The sequence below is a fragment of the Echinops telfairi genome, unplaced genomic scaffold (assembly GCF_000313985.2).
Source record: "Echinops telfairi isolate 266 unplaced genomic scaffold, ASM31398v2 ScPeMD7_7469;HRSCAF=8507_0, whole genome shotgun sequence".
Taxonomy (NCBI): Eukaryota; Metazoa; Chordata; class Mammalia; order Afrosoricida; family Tenrecidae; genus Echinops; species Echinops telfairi.
The window spans coordinates 95,522,677-95,537,083 of NW_022111372.1; the positions used below are offsets into that span (position 1 = coordinate 95,522,677).

The 14,407-nt window shown below is 35.4% G+C and overlaps 1 protein-coding gene across 1 annotated transcript in view; it reads right to left on the reverse strand.

Moving 5' to 3' along the window:
* LOC101651106 (ankyrin repeat and KH domain-containing protein 1) overlaps positions 1–14,407 on the reverse strand; it is a 132,734-nt gene that overhangs the window by 16,875 nt on the left and 101,452 nt on the right. The window contains exons 17-25 of the mRNA XM_045284743.1: positions 9,052–9,197; positions 8,766–8,877; positions 7,230–7,375; positions 6,567–6,709; positions 5,913–6,126; positions 4,137–4,312; positions 3,775–3,937; positions 938–1,033; positions 275–391 (exon numbers count right to left, since the gene is read on the reverse strand). Coding sequence (XP_045140678.1) covers positions 275–391; positions 938–1,033; positions 3,775–3,937; positions 4,137–4,312; positions 5,913–6,126; positions 6,567–6,709; positions 7,230–7,375; positions 8,766–8,877; positions 9,052–9,197 — 1,313 coding nt within the window. The remainder of the gene's footprint in view (positions 1–274; positions 392–937; positions 1,034–3,774; positions 3,938–4,136; positions 4,313–5,912; positions 6,127–6,566; positions 6,710–7,229; positions 7,376–8,765; positions 8,878–9,051; positions 9,198–14,407) is intronic.

The following is a 14,407-nucleotide window of genomic DNA, read 5'->3' on the forward strand; positions in this document are numbered from 1 at the left end:
GAGGGCAATGAATATACAAATGTGCTTTACACAATTGATGTATATATGGATTGTGATAAGAGTTGTATGAGCCCCTAATAAAATGATTTAAAAAAAAGAAAAGTGATCTTGTTTTCTGTTTTAACTTTGTCCATTAGACTACATATCTTAGGTTCTACTAAACCTTAGTTTTAAATTGTAGATTTAAATCACATAAAGCATAGATTTTTTTTAAAGCAGATCTTATAATTTTCAATAATTTCTAATAAGGGGAATTATTTTTTCCTCCACTTACCTTCTCCAAATCAAGTTCCTTTAAAAGAATACTTGCATTCTTATTTGCTTCCGCAGCCTGCTGGTCTTTAGCCTTCACAATTGTCTCAACACATTGGTGGCATTTCTTCAACAGTTCCTATAATGAAAAATTTAATTATATAAGAACATGTGACATAAACAGAGCAAATACACAGAAACTTGATGAACACACCAAAGTACTGGTGTTAAAGCTCAAACAAATTAAAATTCACTAAATCCAAGTAAGTTAGCCTTCGAGTCTAAGTGTGTGTCAGTCTTTCATCAAAATAAAGGCATCATTTTCTAAAAAACCTCGATGTTCTTAAAAAGTCTCCTACCATAACGTTTCACAAATACAATCAGGCTAACAATTTAGTTATAAAGCTTTGCTGTAGTCTCTACAATTATGGGCCACAGTAGGCAGGAAAGATCGTGGTAACTTACCAAAAGTTTTATGCTCATCTATGCTGCAAAGAAAGAAACTGAAGCATAGAAATATTGGATGAATGGGAGGGGGTTATATCAGATTACTGGCCACTTACAGGACAGAAAGAATAGGTTTCTAATTGTATATCTTGACAAGTAATTCCACAAGAAAACAAAAATGTGATTACATAGTTTTATTGTAATACAACATCTGTCATCAATAGCCCATTAAGCTTACCTTATCTGTAATCGTTGCTATGTATCTCATGCATTCAATATCAGAAGGGAACTGATTGACTTCTTTCACCAAATACTGAACAACTTTAACATGACCCTGTAAAGAGTACAACCAAAACACTTAAAATAATTCCTTAAAATTCTGTCCATTTACTTAAAATTAAATTTAAGGAACATTAATACTTACTACTATTAATATGATAAAATAATACTGCTTTTAATGGTTAACTAAAGTTGAAATTAAACTAGAAGCAATAAGAACACTTTACAAACAGAGAAGGAAAAATGCATCATGCTTAGGAGTAAATGATGGACCAAAAGTCTCCTGATTTTAATTAACCCACTTCCCACCAAAAGTAGAAATATATAAAAACAATACTTCTTAGAATAAATCAGCTAATAAAATAAAAATTGATATCAGGGAATGAATTTAAGTATTAAAGGGAAATTAATCCTAAAACAAAGAAACTATACTAGATTTGAAAGTTTCATTTTGATTCTAATTTATTAAACTAAGCCAACTAGACTGTCACACTTTTCACTGTCCTTTAACTTGAATCTAGGTAAAAACATATTCTAAATGTCATTATCAGGGACTGAATGGTGCAGGGTCAATTCTCAGCAGATCTATTTTCATATAACCAAGCTGACCCCTCTTCCTTTATTCAAAACCATCCTCAGAATTAACCTGATGATGGCAAAAGTCAGGAAAGTGGTTGCCTCTCCGGTTAGGTATGAGGAAACGTGCTAGGGTTAGAGAGATGTCTTTTACCCTTCTGGTGTCTGAGTTATAATGATGTGTGCATTTGTCAAAACTCATTACACTAAGCACCTTAAGATATGTGCATTTCACAATGTGTAAATTACACCTCGATTAAAACAAAGAAAAAAACTGAAAAAATTAACTATAAAAATATTTTAAGATTTAATTTTAAAACACAAGTTCATACGGCTCTCATTCAATAGCTATTTAGTGGCCACCTAGCATGTGCCAGGGGTCCCTGGGTGGCGCACACGTTTAAGCGCTTAGCTACTAACCAAAAGGTTGGTGATTCGAATCCACCTAGAGTTGCCTTGGAAGAAACCCCTGGCGATTCTCTTCCGAAAGATCACAGCCACTGAAAACCCTATGGAGCGCAGTTCTACTCTGAAACACACGGGGTTGCCATGAGTTGGAATTGACTCGATGGCAACTGGTTTTAGTAAGTGCTAGGCACTGTGCTAAACAAATGGATATAAACAGTTGAAAAACAGTCATGAGTATTGCTCCACAGGGAGCTTTCAGTCCAGGTGGGAAGGATAGGCATTAAAAAAGGAACACATTTTAATAAAATGACAATTTAGAATAAATCCCTCAAAGGCAAAAGAATAGCACATTATAAGAGAACAAGAAGGGGAGCCTTTTTCAGACTGGGCATTGAAGAAGGGCTCTGAGACATGACATTTAAGTTGGGAGCTCAAGAAGGATCAAAGGTAAGCCAAAAGAAGAGGAGTGAAAAGAATATTCCAGGAAGAGGAAGGCCCTGAGGCAGTTAAAACTTTGGTACATTCCAGACCAGTGGCTGAATCTGGGAGGGGGTACCTCCAAACACCAACCCCCCTCCCCCAAGCTATGTATTAAATTTTTTTTTTTAATAAAAACAACTTTATCACCTTCAAAATCTGCAATTCCATTTTGGGAAACATTTTTGTTTGGAAACTCATGTTTGGATTGCTGACAGCACCTCAGAACGAGGTTTGCCATCGATGGACATTTCACCTTTTTTTTGAAAGGAGAAAACCACTCATACACTTGAGTTTTCCCCATAGCACTGCCCTTGTAAGCTGTGCTGAACATCACAACAGTTTCTGTGGCATTTTTTCGGAGTAGGAAACAAAATTCACAGACGTACACTGTTCTCTTAAATTGGCCATCACAAAAAATAAGGTATGAACGAAAATGCTTTTATGAAAAAATTCACTGTGACCAGAGAGAACCTTCCCAGGCAACACCCATTGAGTGCACTAACGCAGAGCGAGTTGCACGATGCTTGCCTGGGGGTGGGGGAAAATGTGTACTACGGAAGTTCCATCCAGGGAAGATTTTTTCCACTGGGGGGAGGGGGTGTTAACTCCCTCGTAGAGTTATATCATGCATGGCTTTGTAGGACATGCTAAGGAGTTTATAGCTTACCAGAACTGTAATGAGAAAGCTTTGAAAAAGCCTTATGAGCTCTATGAGGGGGCTCAACAATGTTTGTGGAAAAATTCCATTATATTTTCATTCCAATTTTCCATGAACTTTTTGAAGTCCTTGCATATAAATAAATTGTTATGAAAGAGTCCACTCCTTTTTGTTTCTCCTTAGGTAGAGCTGAAGGAACCCTGGTGGTGCAGGGATTAAGTGCTTGCCTGTGAACCAAAAGGTTGGCAGTTCAAGCCCACAAGCAGCACTCTACAGGATGTGGCAATCTGCTTCCATAAGGTTTACAACCTTGGAAACCTTATAGAGCAGTTCCATCCTGTCCTGTGAATTGAAATCAACTCAATAGCATATAACCACAAGTAGAGAAGATTTGTCTAATGGTACATAATGTCTTTCATTAAATATCACAATTTAGATAAAACAATAGAACAAAGCTAGTCAAGACACCAAATGATTTACAGTTGATTAGAGTGAATTACCACATGCTTCTTAAATTTGGTCACAAAGAAAGTGGAATCATATAGCAGTGATTGATGTATGGAAATAAGCATGTGAAGTATACTCAAATCCCTAAAGCCAACATGTTTCCCACATGGTTTCTACTTAGATTTGGTTTTAGAGGACCAAATGTTATCCCCACCCACTTGAATTACCTTACGAAATGCTGACATAAGGGGCGTGATTTTCCGGTTATCTACGGCATCCACATCAGCACCAGCTTGCACTAGCAACTGCACTACATCAAAATGACCGCCATTTGCTGCCAGCCAAAGTGGTGTGTTTCCCTTTTTGTTACGAACATCAATATGGGCTCCCCTATAAAATCAAAGAATGTTAATGCAGTTTGTTTATTATGTGCAGATGTATTTTCTAGTTGGTTTTTTGGTTTCTTTCCTGTTAAAAGGTAACATGCAATGTCAGCAAAAATAAAACTAATTTGTATTAACTTTAAAGGCTCTGAAAAGTGAAAGGGACGCTAGGAAGTCCTGAATAGATTAATCCCCAATGTACTTACCTATTAATCAGAAGCTCACAAAATTTGTAGTGACCTTTGTCAGCTGCTATTGTTAAAGCAGTGTCTCTCGAGGAGGGCACAGGGGGGGCATTGACATCTGCTCCTTTATCAAGCAGGACTCTTCCAACCTCTGCATACCCTCCAGACGCAGCTTCCATCAAAGGGGTAAGACCAGTCTGTTTAAGCCAAAGATTTATGCAAGCAAATTTCTGTAATTATTTGAAAAGACTAAAGCAATGGATTTTTAAGAGAATCATATCTGTGATTATACTTTTACTAAAAAGTTAATATTCAGTCTTGGATTATAATAAACAGCAAGTCAACAGTGTTAGCTATGTCAAAATGAATTCACTTTAACATAGCATATTACAAAATTAAAAATTTATAAATTGGAAAGTAACTTCTCTGTGCAGTAGATATATTTGAGAAGGAATAAAAATATAATTAAATGAGGCACAATGTTCACTGGAAAAACTTTATTCAGAATATGTTCTGAGAATGCAGTTTGCTAAACTCAGCATAAATACCTTCAATTTTGCTCAAACTTGGTAAAATCGATGAAAATATTTTATTTTTAAGAAGCATATGTTTTGAGCATCAGTCTCCAATGTTTTTGTCAAAGCATATTTCCTACCATTGTAAGTTGCCATCTTTTCGATTCTGACTCATGATTAACTTAGGTACAAAGAAGGTGCTTGGCTCTGCATCAAATTCACAACTGTTGGCCTGTTAGAACTGTTACCTAATATCCCCCAAACAGTGGATTTCTCTAGGACCTTTAGCAGGTAAATGAACCATACTGAAGAATCATAATACAATGAGGACATGCTGGATGAAGGAAAGGCACATCTCTAGGCATTGAAAAGTGTGAGAGAGAGCCACTTGTCCTCATTTTTTAGATTAAAAAAATGTAAATGTTACTAGTAGTGTAAGTTCAGGGAGACCTATAAACGTCTCAAATCTCTCCATATTGAATTACCTCCCAGACTGGTTGTTTCCTGATTGAAAAGAGTTCCACATTTTTTCCAGGGTTCTAAATCTCTTAATGGTTTTAAACAAAGAAATGCAACCCATGGGCACATTGCCCTATACGGTTTCCAAGGCTGTAATTTCTATAGAAGCAGACGGCTACATCTTTTTCCTGTAATGCAGCTGGTGCTTAGCAGCTGACCGAGTGTTTAACCAGTACCCAATGAGGGCTCCCCCCTTCAATTAGATCTTAGCTGTCTTAATTTTATGACGAATGCCCAAAGTTTGCTAGGAATTTTACTAATCACATGGCACATTAAAGAAGTTCTTTAACAATACATAATGACTACATACAACATCCACATAATGACATAACATAAAATATTAATCTTAAAAGTTTGCATTAAAAACAAACATTGTTGTTGAGTCAATTCCTAAAGGATAGAGTAGAAAGAATTGTCTTTTCAGGTTTCCAAGAATAAATCTTTACGAGAGCATACAGCCTCATTTTTCTCCTATAGAGCAACTGGTGGACTGGAACCACTACACTTGTGGTTCACAGCTCAATAAGTAACTCCCCTAGGTTGCAGTTGGAAAAAAATACCAATTTTGTTTTCTTAATCGTTTCTTAGTAAAGTCATGGATGATAATTGTGTCATTAATTACTGTATAACATAATTCTCCAATTCTGCAGTGAAACATTAGTTAGCCGATGACAATTTAAAATACATGTAATTTGGGCTGAAATATCATGCTCTTTCTCCTAGAAATATATCTAACGTAACTGACAAGTCATAAAATGCTTACCTTTGCCCTGTGTTCAACATTGGCTTTTCGGTCCAGAAGCAAACTCACAACTTCTGCTCGGCCTTGGAAACAAGCCAGGGTGAGAGCCGTGTTGCGATTGGTCTCTATCTGGGCATTGATATCTGACCCCATATCAAGTAGTAGTTTTACTGCAGGAACATGTCCGTTCATTGCAGCCAACATCAGGGGAGAAATACCGAGCTTACTCCCAGTCCTAGGAGGGAAAAAATGCGCTTAGAAAACTAAAATAAGGTGAGGCCTATTCTATTTTTACATGCCCATAGTGACAATTAAAGATGAAAGCATTTCAGTAAGAAGGTTTCTAACACAAATGAATAGATGTTATTTTTTAGAGTAATAGTCTAGAATAGGAAAATCTCACAATATGAAGCTTAAGTCCTATTTAAGGGTTATAAATTTCCAACTATACATCAAAAAACCACTTTCTGATACTTGGCTTTTAAAACACTGCCACATTGACTAGGTTAAGTTATCATTATTTGCAAGCACATCACAGAGAAAACTGTTTGCCCTGATACCTTAGTACTATCTTCACTTAAAATGGTTTATTTCCAAACATATGGGGGAAAGGCACTTAACTCTAAGGTATTAACTTACCAGTCTTGAGTAATAAAATATATAACTAGGTAATACCTTGAATTAATTTCTGCCCCAGCATTGAGCAAAATCTTAATGATATTAACATATCCTCCAGATGCAGCGAGACTCAGTGGTGTATAATCAGACACATTCCTATGCTCTTTATTTGCACCTCGAGCCAGCAGCAAGTCTACCACCTACAATAGGAAAGCAGTTTACAGCATAGGTTCAATATGTAGTGGAGGGAGAACCACACGCAACAAAACCAAAAACAGGACCTATCACTTGTCTAAAAATTTGACATCTTAATTACATTTAATTAAGCCCTAAATATTCATATATTCACACCAGAGAAATCAGCTCAATTTTATATTACTGAATTTAGAGTTTTGAAATCCCAATTATCTTGAGGCTATCCTTTCTATTTAAAAATTATGAAGCAACAGATTTGCACTTCATGTATTAGGATCATGATGCATTCAACCCCAGTAGATTTAAGGTAAAGAGAATGTTATTTGGCCCAAAGGAGAAGAAACAAATTCCTTAAAAGGGGGCTTACTATTCCCATTAAACATATGAAACCTCACTCCTCTGAAAGTACATGGAACATGTTTAAAGAACATACAAGAAGTTTTATTCATGTTGCTAAAATAATAATAATCATATGCATATTTAGCAATATAAGCAAAATGCTTACACAACAATAATGTTACACACCTCTTGACGTCCACCAGAGCAAGCCAGTGAAAGTGGCGTATCCTTGGTTCGTTCAGATTGTGCTTCTATATCTCCACCTTTATCTAAAAGGATTTCAACAACTCCAACATGCCCTGCTGTTGCTGCCAGTATCAGTGGTGTGAAACCTTTATTAGAGTAAAATAAATAAATGAATGAACTCAAGAAGCAAATTTGCATTTTTAAAATTTTACTAAGTCATTTCTCCACTCTATCGTTTTAACGTAGTACAAGGCCTGTAAGGGCAGATGAAAACCAAAGCCAAACCCACTGTCATCCAGACAATTCTGACTAATAGCGATCCTATAGAACAGAGTAGAACAGCTCCTGTGGATTTTTAAGATTATAAATCGTTACAGAAACAGACCTATCTTTCTCTCGTGGAGTGGCAGCTGGTTAGCAGCTGGATGTTTAACCACTGCACTAAGAGGTCTCCTATTACGGGTCAATACTGAAAATCATTTCACATCAAAATCCTCTAAACATTTATTTATTATTACAAAAAAAATCATTTTATTGGCCCTCATACAGCTCCTATCACAATCCATCCATCCATCCATTGTGTCAAGCGCATTTGTACATTTGTTGCCATCATCATTCTCAAAACATTTGCTTTCTATTTGAGCCATTGGTATCAGCTCCTCATTTTTCCTCTCCCTCCTTGCTACCCACCTGTCAAGAATCCTTGATAATTTATAAATTATTATTTTGTCAAACATTTATTTTAATGGTGAAAAGGAAATGCCAAGTCAACAAAAACCTTAAGTTTCTACTTATAAATTTGATGCCTCCGTGTTACCTTTGGATTAAAGAAGCAATTACAGATTGTTCTATGTCATCGATAGTCTGCATTCTAATTTTTGAATTTTACTGCTATATACATATATATATACATAACCTGGATATTCTTAATTGTGGCAGTTACATATTCTCCTATCAACTTGTGAAGGGGTGGAGTCTAGCCAGTCAATCAGGTTGCTGTTTGATGACCTCATTTGGAGGTGTGAAGGAGATAAATAGCTCACTGGAGGCCAGACACAGTCTCTCTTTGACATTCCTGTTAACAAACTTCATGGAGCTACTATATACTCCTGGAGCCAGAGCCCTGGAGCTGGAGGAGCCACGTGGAGACCCACACCATCTGAGATGCTTACACCACCACTGGATACACAAGGCTTTCCGCCCAATGGCCTGTGATCTTCCTGCATTCGGCATAATTGCATGTGTTTTGTGAGTCTAAAGAGGAATTTATGAACTCGTTATCAGACATATGGCTAATATTGGACTTACGGACTTGTTTTGGACTGAGCTGGGATTTTTAATATATAATTTCTCCTTGATATAAAGTTCTCTCGTGCACAAGAGTCTCCCTGGATTTGTTTCGCTAGTCAACCCAGACTAACACACTAATTGAAATATGCATATTCATCTTTTCATGGAACTAGTTATTTGCAATGAGAAATCTATTTCAAGGCTCTTTTCAAAACTCTGATTTTATTTCTAACCAACATTTCTTACCTTTCTTATCTCTGTGCTCAATTTTTGCATCTCGAGCAATGAGTACAGATACAAGTTCTTCGTGACCACCAGCACAAGCTAGTGTTAATGCTGTGTCATGATTGCTCTCAGTCTAGAAGAATAAGAAAATCAATTTGATTTTTTAAAAAAAACAAATATGTTCTCCATTGAAGGGCAAATAAGGCTTATTTTCACAATGGCAACACAATCATTTTTCTTTCCAAGCCAAAAAAAAAAAAAAAAATCAGAATGTGTAAAACAAGTTCAAATAGCGCAACCTACTCACATGAGCATCAATGTCAACAGATGGATACACAGGAATCATTGATTGGGAAGTCACGTTGCTTGGAGTCTGTGAACACGGTTCAGGTGTAAGACATTCTGTGGTCTGAGAGGAACTGTTTGAACCAGTGGGAACTCTGCTACTCACAGCTGAAAAAACAATATTCATACTGCTGAATTCCACTTAAAAGATTAAGGTGTCTCTACACAGATAACAGAAATTTCAATCATCATAATAGAGTGGTTAAGAACACAAGCTTTGGAGTCCACTGGATCCAAATTTGAATCTCAGTTCCACCACTTACATTCTAATCTTGAGCAAGTAATTCAGCCTCTCTGAACCTGAACCTTCATCATATATAAAAAGGGGATAACAACAGTACCTGTAGTACCTGTCCAGTAAGCTTGTTGGAAAGAGTGCGTGGAGCAATACAAATATAACATAATGCCTGATATTTGGGGTATTTACAACAAATTGTAGCTTTTCACATTGTCAATAGGGAAAAAATAGTTTCCCATAAAGAAAAAAGGGGGTTTGGGGATTTAAAATAAAGGGAAAAAGCTAAGTTAGAATCTTACACAAAAATTGCTAGTATGCATATATCTTTAACAGTCAATATTTACTTTGGAAATTTGCTAAAATAAATCAATGCTTGAAAAGCAAATTATTTTTTAAAGGAACACTAGCATTTCATACTGTTGTTAGTGGCCACCAAGTTGAGTGTAACTGAGTGGCCCCATAACTTGCAGAGCAGAACTGCTCCACGAGATTTTCTTTGCTATAATCCTAGCAGAAAGGAGCCCTGGTGCCATAGTGGGTTACAGGCTGGGCTGCTAACCACAAGGTCAGCATTGCTACTTTGGAGAAAGATGAGGCTTTCTGTCCCCTTAGAAATTCAATGGAGCTGTCCTGTTGGGTTACTATGAGTCAACTAGCTGGATAGCAGTGAGTTTTGAGTTTTTTAATCCCAACAGAAGCAGATCAACAGGCATTGTCTACTATGGTACCACTGGGTGGATTTGAACTACCAACATTTAGGTTAATAGTTGAGTATAAGGTGTTCGCACCACCTGCTTATCTTTGGGGATCTCAAAATTAAGTTACTTGAAAACTGAGTTAAATGAAAATGTCTATTTCTTATGTTTCATAAAGAAGAGTATGTACCCCAAAGGAGGAGGGTTTCTATGACTATATCAGAAAGATATTGTCAGTAGGCCATGCCATAATGTGCATGTATGTATGAGGAAAACAGAACTTTTAGCATTGTGTTTGGCAGCGAGAAAGTGCTCAATAAATATAACTACTAGACATTTCATGGGGTTTTCAGTACTGCTGCTCACGTTATTAAAGAATAAAGACAGTACTAATCACTTAAGAAAGGAAAAATTGGGGCTCACATGGAGAGCAAATGTTTTGAGAATGATGAGGGTAACGAATGTACAAATGTGCTTTATACAATTGGTGTATGTATGGATTGTGATAAGAGTTGTATGAGTCCCCAATAAAATGATTAAAAGAAAGGAAAAACTGAAAGAGAAAACACGCCATATATTCATTAATAATATTAAAAAAGTCAACAAGGTTTCAGAGATAGCACTAACCTTATGTATGCACTCAGACTAAAAGTCAATCTAAAACACACAGACTTAAAAGGAAAATGTAAGCATTTAAAGTGTCAGAGAATGTTTGTGCTACAGAATTTAATACGATTGGATTATAATAAAAGACACTATTCACAACAAGTATGAGTGCTTAAGTTTAGCATGTTATTTGTTTTAAAAACTTATCAAAATGTAAGATGCCCTGCTGTTTTTATATGAATTGTCTCTCTCTTCTCCCCATTAATATATATAAACATCTGGTCAAATACACATTTTTGCAGATTCTGTCACCACATAAATATTCATAGTTTAATACACTGAAATTATCATGTTTATTTCACCTAGAAGACATTCACCATGGAAACAATGCTTTATATTATTTATCATTTCATATATAAAAAGCCGATAGTATTTTGTTAAACCTACTCAAAATAATAGCTATGCTTGAAAAAAGCTCTAGAAAACAAGACTAAAGATGAACATCTATTACTTTTCAATATCTGAATTTAAGTAATCCTATGCTCAACATACACTTTACTAAAGAACTACTTTTCTGTCATTAATTTTGTTTACTCATGGTGTCCCCTTTTAATGAAAAATTTATAAAAATTATTTTTTAAATGTGAAAAGTTAATCAGGGCTATCTGCTAGAATATGATATAATAAAGGTCTTCTTTACAGAGCTATCTTTTCGGATCAGTTATGAATGAAAAGTCGTAAAAAAGGGAGATTTAAAAGGTACATAAGGAATAAAAGGACATCATAGTAGGGCCCTTTTATGATCCCTAAAACTCCCTACCTCTGAACTAAATGTCTCTGAAAATGACTAATCCAAACCACTAGCACAAAAATCAATATATAATTCAAGTGAATTGATATACTATATAAATATATCCAGAGCAGGGTGTTAGAAGAACTAGGTGAAATATTCTACTTGATACTATATGAAATTGTGGATCTGTAGGCAATGTGGAAGACAGTAATAAAACTGAGTATAAAAACTCCTCAGATTGAGATATATATGTATATGAAAGTGAAGCTCTTAAATACGACGTCAAGTTCTTAGATCCAATGGAACTGTCTTGTTTTTTTGGGTCTCACAAGTTTTCTACCTTTAAAAAAGTACTATTTTAGCACAAAGCCGTAGTGGTTTAGTGATTACACGTTGGGCAACTAACTGCAAGGCTAGCAGTTTGAGACCACCAGCCACTTCTTGGGACAAAGATGGGACTTTCTATTTTCATAAAAAGTTACAATCTTGGAAACTCACAGGGGCAGTTCTACCCTGGTCTTAGTAGTTGGCACTAATCTGATGGCAGTGATATTAGTCTCATTAAGATACCCTGAAGCATGTGACACGGAGAAAGTGATTTTCCAAGTCTTAACACTTTTCTATCACTACTAGTGGAAAGTACTTGAGTTTTCGTTTTGTTTCTTCCTTACAAAGGGTTCCAGCATTCATAGATTTTACTGCATTAGGTTGCTATATTCTGTTTAAAAAAAGACAAGTATCCCTCACTTTTCAACTCTGCTTTATGCCACTTGGCTTATTTTATAAAAGACCTACATTAGCACTTCTTTTTGATAACTGAAAGAAATCCAAAGAGGATCTTCACTTTTAGGGTAAAAATGTGAAAAGCAAACATTTTCAACTTCAGTTTTGCAGCTAGCTGTTAAAAATGCAGCATGTACCCCAAACAGTGAAAGCGGTCGCGTCAAGCTCCTTCCCCAGGAACAACCCTGTACATAGATGAATTTTACTTTATCTAAGCTGCCAGGGCACCCTGGTGTCACAGTGGGTTAAGCACTGGGGTGCTAATAAAGAGGTTGGTGGTTGGAACCCCCCAGCCACTCCGTGGGAGAAGCATGAGGCAGTCTACTTCCATAAAAACGTACAGCCTCAGAAACCCCATGGTTTCTGTCCTACAGCAGCAGCAGCATGAGTCAGAACTGAATCCACAGCAGTGGGTTTCTAGGGTGTGCATTTATCATATATTGTTTTTACGATATATTGTTTTATGTGTTAATTGAAATGATTCGGTAAGTCATTTTCTTTAGTCTGGGAATACTAAATATGTTTTTCAATATAAATTAATGGTAATTTCTTCTTTGCTTTATGTTATTTCAGCTTATAGGAAATTTTATGGGAACATTCTACTTTTGGATAGCAAGGGAAACCTGTATTAATTATCGTAACTGTATACTATATAAATAAAAAACTAGAAATAAAATGTTAACATACATTTGGAGAAATTGTTACTTAGCTATTTTTCTGTAAATCCTCTCCAAGGGGGGCGGGGAGAGGAGAGATTCTAGTTGTTTTTTTTTACCTTTAAACTGATATATTGACTTCTATACTATTACTTAGGAGTCCTGGTGGTGTAGTGGTTAACTGTGAGGTCAGCAGTTTGAAACCATGAGTCACACCATGGGAGAAAGGTGGAGATTTTTTAACTCCCTTAAAGAATTATAGCCTCAGAATATGTAGGATCATTATGAGTTGGAATCTACTAAACGGCAGTGAGTTTCTCATATAGGATTACTTAAAGCAAGATACTTTTCAATTGGTATTTAAGAGAGTTTATAAGGTATCACCAACAGCAGCAATGAAAACCTAAACACACATTAAACCTTAAAAAATAATAGGGGAAATTATCATTTAACAAAATTGGAAAGTATAAGAAAATAATGTTATCTTTCAGATAGATTCAAAACTTCAAATTGAATTAAGATGTATGCATATTTTCTAACATTCTTAAACCACATTGAACTGAGCTTGAACCTTGACTCCACTGCTTACAAGTAACTTAATTTCCTAAAACCCAAGTTTTCTCAACAGGAAAACAGAGGTGGGAAGAAAACTTACACTACAGGATTGCTATAAACAGCCCATGAGATTTGTTTACACAGCATTTAGCATAGAACTTGGTGCATAGTAAATGCTCAATAAACACATATACAAGTTGATAAAATTTTATTTTCACCATCTTTTTGATGTATTAGGAATGGAAATTTTACTAGATGTTTGTAGAACTGCTCAGTAGTCAAAGCTATTTTGATTCTTTTAAATTGTTAAGTATACCAGTATTAATTATATTCAAAACCTTGAACGTTGAGCCTCTGTTACTATTATGATCACTTCTGAAGGCCCATTACTCCCTTACAGAAGAAAACATTTGAAGGACCATGCTCCCAATCAAGGACTCATTCACATTCTCCCCAGGACTACATCAACTATGGCACTTATACAACTGTGTACTAAAGGTTAAGCCAGTCAGCTCATCAAAAAAAGATATTAATAAATGATGTATCTAACAATTATTGTCATAATAAATACTTTAAGAGTAGAACAGTAATAAAGAAAAATATATTACTCCTGTATTTTGGAGTATAATTCATTGCTATTATTATATCTAAATGGAATTTTTAAGTTGTACAGTATCGTTTCCTTTATTAAATATGAGATGAGAACAAGATTTAATTTAGGTAAAATTGATGGTATCATTGGCCTATTCACTAGAATTTTACCATTAATAGATTTTATAATTGGTAGAATTAGATGTTTGAATTCATCCTAATTTTTTTCTAATTCATCCTAATTTTTTTCACCTTAAATTAAGAAAATTAGGAGAAATTTAAACTCAATGAAGTTGGATGGTTTCGATTTTAAGTTCGTTCATCATTTGAAACTAAGAAAATATATTATCATATATTTCAAAACAGGCAACTCTTATAAGAATGGAAAAGTTTATATGAAG